This window comes from Ammospiza nelsoni, chromosome 19, assembly GCF_027579445.1.
Source record: "Ammospiza nelsoni isolate bAmmNel1 chromosome 19, bAmmNel1.pri, whole genome shotgun sequence".
Taxonomy (NCBI): Eukaryota; Metazoa; Chordata; class Aves; order Passeriformes; family Passerellidae; genus Ammospiza; species Ammospiza nelsoni.
In genome coordinates this window covers 9,002,988-9,009,373 of record NC_080651.1, presented here as the reverse complement: position 1 = coordinate 9,009,373, position 6,386 = coordinate 9,002,988, and the positions used below count along the sequence as shown (strand labels likewise).

Sequence of the window (6,386 nt, the reverse complement as noted above, 5' to 3'; positions counted from 1 at the left end):
GCTCTGAAATAGGAAATGTTAATGTCTAATAAATGCTTGGCGGCAGATTTGGGTTTCTATTTCAGAAGTATAATTTGTAAGAATTAACAAATTATTATTTTTGTCTTCTCAAAAATTTTCTGCACTTTCCTTCTGGTAAAACATAGGAACTTTTTCTTGCTGGGTGGTTTTCTGGAGTGCTTACTGTAAGACACAAACAACTAAAGCAAAAGAGGTTCTAACAGATTCTAGCAGCAAATGCTGTTTGAACACAGGCCTCCTTTTATCTGAAGAGGCCTGGTTATCAATAATAAAATAGGTAATTATTTCTGCAAAACAAATCACCCATTATTTCAGATGATTAAGTGTTGAACAAGATAAACTAAATACACACCTGTCTCAGCATGCACGTTCAGCTTAAGTGAAGACTTACTCTTAGTGGCTTCTTACCAAAGACATACAGCAAACTTCTCATACCTTTGGTCCAATCGTGTCCCTGTGAGCTTGTGTGGGGTCTACTGAATTGGAAAAAATCCGTGTAGTTAATGTTTTATATGAAGCCATTTGTAGGTTTAGCTTTAAATACATGTTGCTCCTTAGGCTGAAGAGGAATTTTATAACGACAAAGTTGCCCTGGACACAGATCCTAAAGGTCCCAAGGACTCCCTTGTCCTGGGGGAAATACTGAAAGGAAGAAGTTGGAACTTCTCAGAGGTTACACAGCATTTCACTGTTACTCCGCTGAGTCAGCTTAACTAGGCCTGTCTTTTCACTTCAAATCCTATGAATCCTTATGCAGAAAACACACAACTCAGGTGTAATTCGTACCATTAATATAATTTACTAATTACAAACCTGAATGCAGTACATAATTGTGCTGTGGTACATGCATTTTCTTGGTGGAATATTTGTCATTCTTCAGGAAAAAAAACATGTAATAAAATACTTTATGTATATAGAAAATATTTTAAAATGTAAAATTCACTTCCTGGTCCTTATAATTGTAAAATTCTTTGTTCACATATCACAAGTTGAGTCGACTACAAAAACTGTTTTGTAAATTACAGTACATTCACAAGTCACTTTTGTGACAAGACAGTAATATCAAAAAACACCAAACCAAAACCCAAGGGGTCTTCTCTTCATGCCAGTCCAGCATCTTTGGCCATACTGTAGAAGATACCTTTTGCTGCTATAAGGTTTGCAGGTGTGTCAAATTCAGCTATGGTCCCGTTGTCTAGAACAAGAACCCTGTACAAAACAAAAGATGGTGTGGGGGGAAAGATGTATCAGAAAATTCCTCACAAGGAATGCAGTACCTGTTTGTGTCACAAAGCAAACTTCTCTAATCTTTGCCTTGCTTTTGTTTTCCTCAATTATTTTCACATGTTAAAACACAATAGATGATAAACATTCTCCCTGAGCTGCTGCTTGACAAAAACAGTTACAGGACAGTCACTGTCTCCCAGGGGCAAGAAGAGGGAAAAAAAGCATCTGGAACTGAGACTATAGTTCCAGAAAGCCAAGGAGATAAAAGCTCATGAAGAATACTAATATATTTTCAAGTAATTAAAATGGCATGCTGTTAGGGAAGAAGTTACAGCAGCTGCTGGTTTAACAAGGTTCCATAAGCTTCCAGACAGTCTCAGGAGTGTCCCTGGGCAGTGTCCCCTACACAGTTCTGGTTTATGAATATAGAACCTGTTTCCTATGCCAACAGAGGCAAAGTCAGGGCTGAAAATTCTGGGATGATACAGCACACCATTGCTTACACATTGCCCGACAAGAGAACCAGTGTTCATCTCTAGAGACAAACCAGAGCCCTTGAAGTGCTGCTTCACATCCCCAGCAAACCCACGAGCCCACCACGCGCTACTCAGAGACCTCACCTGGTGTAATCCATGATTGTGTTCAGCCTGTGTGCAATGGTCAGCACTGTGCAGTCCACAAACTGTGTCCGAATGGTCATCTGGATGAGGTCGTCTGTCTCCAGGTCGATGGCGGCCGTGGCTTCATCCAGGATCAGGATCCTGGTTTTGCGCAGGAGAGCTCTGGCCAGGCACACGAGCTGCCTCTGGCCAACGCTGCAAGCACAGGCAGCCTCTCAGTGAGCCCAGCTCCCCACTGCTCACAGCCACTTGTGCTCAGCAGGTCACTCACAGTGTTACCAAAAAACCCCTGAAATATTTTGCAAGCTGTCTGTTCTGTCAGCCCCATAGCTCACACATGCAGGCTGCAGCATACCTACCCTAACTGTGATAGGATCACTTACTGCCTGGCCCTATGCTGGCAGAGCCACCAAATGTACCTTTTATCACTGTGACAAAAGCCAGGGCAGCTAATGACAACATTTCTGCCCAAGCTTTAAGAAACACTCATAGTTCTGATAACACTGAGCATATGCAAACTTAGGAAAAAGAAAATAAAAAGGAAAAGAAAATGTTATGAGGCTGCAAGTCCTTTCTACCATAAAAAATAAAATATATACATGTATCTGAACAACCCAGACTTCCTCCCTTGCCACAAACATAGCCCAGACTCAGTCTCTGAGTGTGTGCACTCAAACATTCATCACAGGCAATCTGGTGACACCACAGCCTCAGAAGCCAATGAAGCATATCAGAACATGGCATTTTATCATCCCCAGTCATGTCTTCATGGGCCTTTCAAATAGTAATGGAAAATAAACATTGCTGAAGTGTCAGGCAGAGAACTCTTACTCAGCACAGCAGTTATGTTATCATGGCACTTCCCTTCCTACCAGAATGTGTTTAAGGGGCTGCCTGTCCCTAATATCCTGCAATCCTAAAACTTCTTTCTGACAAGATGGGATTTGGGTTTGGGAGAGGAATCAGATAATTTGTGGCAGAGGCAGAAGAGGAGGCAAACATTTGAACATTGGTGGCTTTCTTGGAACAGAACCAGGTGCCTGAATCATTTCAGATATGACAGACCAATGTTAGCCTGTGCTCAGGTGTCACCCACTGTCACAGCTGAATGACAGCTCAGTGTATGTTCCAGTCAAGGCATTCCTTACCTAAGATTCTCTCCACCCTCTGAGCACTCATAGTCCAGCATGGATGGCTGACTGCTGACAAACCTCTTCAAATGAGACAGTTCAAGTGCTTTCCATATTTCTTCATCTGAATACTTATTAAATGGATCCAGGTTCATCCTCAGTGTTCCAGAAAAGAGGACAGGATCCTGGATATAAAACCAATTTTCATTAGACAAATGCTTTAGCTGTTTTAAGTACAGATACTGTACTGGGCTGCTGCTTTGAGGTGTCCATTGCATCGCAGGTAGGCTACCTCCCAATCCCATCCTCTCTGAAAATACTTTACATCATACAGTTCAAACCCAACTTTCAGCTCTAAAGATGGCTTATTCTAAATCCTTTTTTATCACCCAGCTTATAAGGTGGCAGGATGGGACCAGTGAAAGTATAAACAGTTTGATTTTCTGAAACAATTTTCTGAGTGCAACAAAACATTTTCCTCTTTGGATAAACAATTATTTATGGTTTGTTAAGCTTCTAGAAAACAGTCCTTCATTGTGACACACAGAAACAGTACCTGAGGAATAATTGTTAGCCTTGATCGAAGGTCATGGAGACCAATTTCTGAAATTTTCACGCCATCAATTTTAATTTCCCCTTTTACAGCTTCCAGGATCCTAAAGAGGCAGAGTGTCATGGAGGATTTCCCTGCACCAGTTCTGCCAACAATTCCAACCTACAACAAATTGCAGGTTTAACAACAAAGCACATAGTTAAGAAGAAAACAACACCCAACAAAAAACTCCCCAACAACCCCCCAAGATTGTTCTAAGAGGTTTGACTGAAGATCTGAATCTAAGAAAGAATGTTCCATCCTTCCCCACAAACCCTGGGTACACTGTGATGTACTTATTGCCATTCCTGTAACTGGAATGATATTCCATATAAATATCACATGTCATGAATACAATGAATAACACAGGCCTAGAGCCATCCTACATAACTTTGGGTGATTTGGGAGACCCATGGTAGGTCCAGGCACTCAAGGACAAGAAATAAAGGCTCTCTAAGGCAATTCCTACTTCATGGTAAGCACAAGTATTTCCATGCCAGAAGGATGCTGTCATCCTGTCTGCTTAGAATAAGGGCAATTCTATTTTTTAGCAACAGCTTGTTCAGGAAAGGACTTTCCCATGCTAATTATTCTGTCTCCAGCAGGCAAACCTCAGAACTTTCCATCAAAGCATGAAGAAATGAATCTCCCAGAATAAAGGCAATTTCCTGATTAAGGAAGCAAAGAATGTCATTTCCTTCCATGCCAAAATTTCACAGGGGAAGTCAAAGACAAGAAAAAGCTGGAATTCCTTTTCCCATCTGTACACTTCAGAAAAGCATTCTTGTCACTGAATTTTTGTCACTTGCATTGGTGCCTCCTACATGGCATATGGGAGCCTGTTGCCAAGTGAACTGGAAAGTCCAGAAAGTGCAATGCAATTTACTCTACTGCTTTCCAGCCAGGAGGATGCTGGCACATGGACAGCACAGGTGTCACTGCTGGCTCCTGCACTGGCATCAGTGCTCCTCTGGACCCTCTCCTCTACTCCACAGCTGTCACCAGAGGCCCAGAGCAAAGTTCTAGCAGACATTCAGCTGGTAACTCACCTTTTCCCCACCATGCACTTGGAGGTTTAGATCCTTCAGCACCAGATCTAGGCCCTTCCTGTACCTCACTGAATAATTCACAAACTCCAGGTCTCCCTTGGATGGCCAGTTTTCTGGAGGACTCTTGCCCTCAATGATCCAGGGAGCCTGAGGAAAACAGAAGTCAGAAATGCCTCACATAGGCTTGAGAAAAAAATAATTCAAACTCAGATAAAAGCATTTTATCTGATAAATGAAATCTCCATGATCAAATAAATTTATAATAATGGGGAAAAAACATGGGGTCCTAAGTATCCACCCCAAGTCTTTGCTGTGAAGTTAACAGGAAAAAACTCTGAGCACAGAGGGATGAATCCTCAATGGATATTAATATTTTCCCATCAGCTTTAACAGAACACTGTCAGTTTTCTGCCAGCTCAAGCTATGGTTTATAACACCTATCACACATCTTGTCTAGCTACCTTTTTTGTTCCAGGTTAAATATTTGATCTGCAGAACTGTTTACTGCAGGTCTCCTCCATTTCTTAATTCTTAGTGTGCACATAGGACTAACAAACCAGTGTGTCCAGAGAGCAGCTTTCCTGGCACAGCTCCATCTGCCAGCTTCAGAAGTCTTTGGCAGCAAAGGTAGGCAATTGGATGATTAGCAGTTCAGTGAACCTAGAGATGTTTTCTCATGGGAGGTGAGGACTGATTAAGTTGATTAAATAGAAGTACTATTGAAAACGTGTGTAAGACCTGATAATTGTACTGCAGCTCTGCTCATGTGTAAGACTTGATAATTGTACTGCAGCTCTGCTCATGAGCAGGACCATGGCACCAGCCACACAGGGGAGACAGGGCATCAAACTCTTCAAACACAAAGGGACCAATATTCTGATGTGAAACTCATCTCCTGTGCTATAGCCACTCACAGCAGCTGAAAATGACATGCTAAGCACAGGCTGCATGACAGCAATAATAATTTGGAGCTGTGATAGAATAAATTACAGTTCAGAGCATGACATTTGTTCAGGTTAAATGATAACTCTCAGAGCAGGAACCATCTCAAGAGCCTCAAGAAGGACCATGTACATGCATGCATTAAAATTTTCATCTTGTTGCTGAGCATGCTGGACTCGTGGTAGCTGACCTCTGTTTCAGTTTCTGAATACTCTTTTATTCTTTCCACAGCCACAATATTGGTCTCAAGTTCAGAAGTCATTCGGACCATCCAATTCAGAGACACGGTCACCTTGGGGAAGACAAGGAACAAAATATCACCCACAGAGGAACAACACATATAATAAAAAACCACAAAACCAAAACAAACAAAACAAAACAGAGCTTCAAAACAAACAACCCCCCTCAACAAAACCAAAACAACTCCCCCCAAAACAAACCTCTCAAAAGAAACAAAACCCCAGCACGAACAAAACACCAAAAACCCCCCAAAAAAGCCACAGAAAAAGCTAACCCCAAAAACCTCCAACAACAGCAGACATTGCTATTAAGACATGGATTCACATTAATGCTACAAATGAGATCATTACCTTTGCATTAAAGTTAATACAGTTACTGGGACAAGAAATATACAGATTATCAAATGCTTAGATGAAGAAGATTATGATGATGCTTCTTGCTGATTTAACACTTGCCCCTCTCAAAAAAAGCTGGAAGGAAGTCATTCCCCAAATCATGCCTTTCACTGGAAAACTGCTAACAGCAACTTTGCACACTCAGGGTATCTAAAACACTTCTGGCAAGA

General features: G+C 41.6%; 1 protein-coding gene across 1 annotated transcript in view; it reads right to left on the bottom strand.

The window, feature by feature from the left end:
• Window positions 1-795: 795 nt before the first annotated feature.
• The window catches only part of ABCC3 (ATP binding cassette subfamily C member 3), a 47,366-nt gene continuing 41,775 nt past the window's right edge, over window positions 796-6,386 (bottom strand). The window contains exons 26-31 of the mRNA XM_059485813.1: window positions 5,772-5,873; window positions 4,640-4,786; window positions 3,555-3,713; window positions 3,017-3,183; window positions 1,869-2,063; window positions 796-1,230 (exon numbers count right to left, since the gene is read on the bottom strand). Coding sequence (XP_059341796.1) covers window positions 1,122-1,230; window positions 1,869-2,063; window positions 3,017-3,183; window positions 3,555-3,713; window positions 4,640-4,786; window positions 5,772-5,873 — 879 coding nt within the window. The 3' untranslated portion in view covers window positions 796-1,121. The remainder of the gene's footprint in view (window positions 1,231-1,868; window positions 2,064-3,016; window positions 3,184-3,554; window positions 3,714-4,639; window positions 4,787-5,771; window positions 5,874-6,386) is intronic.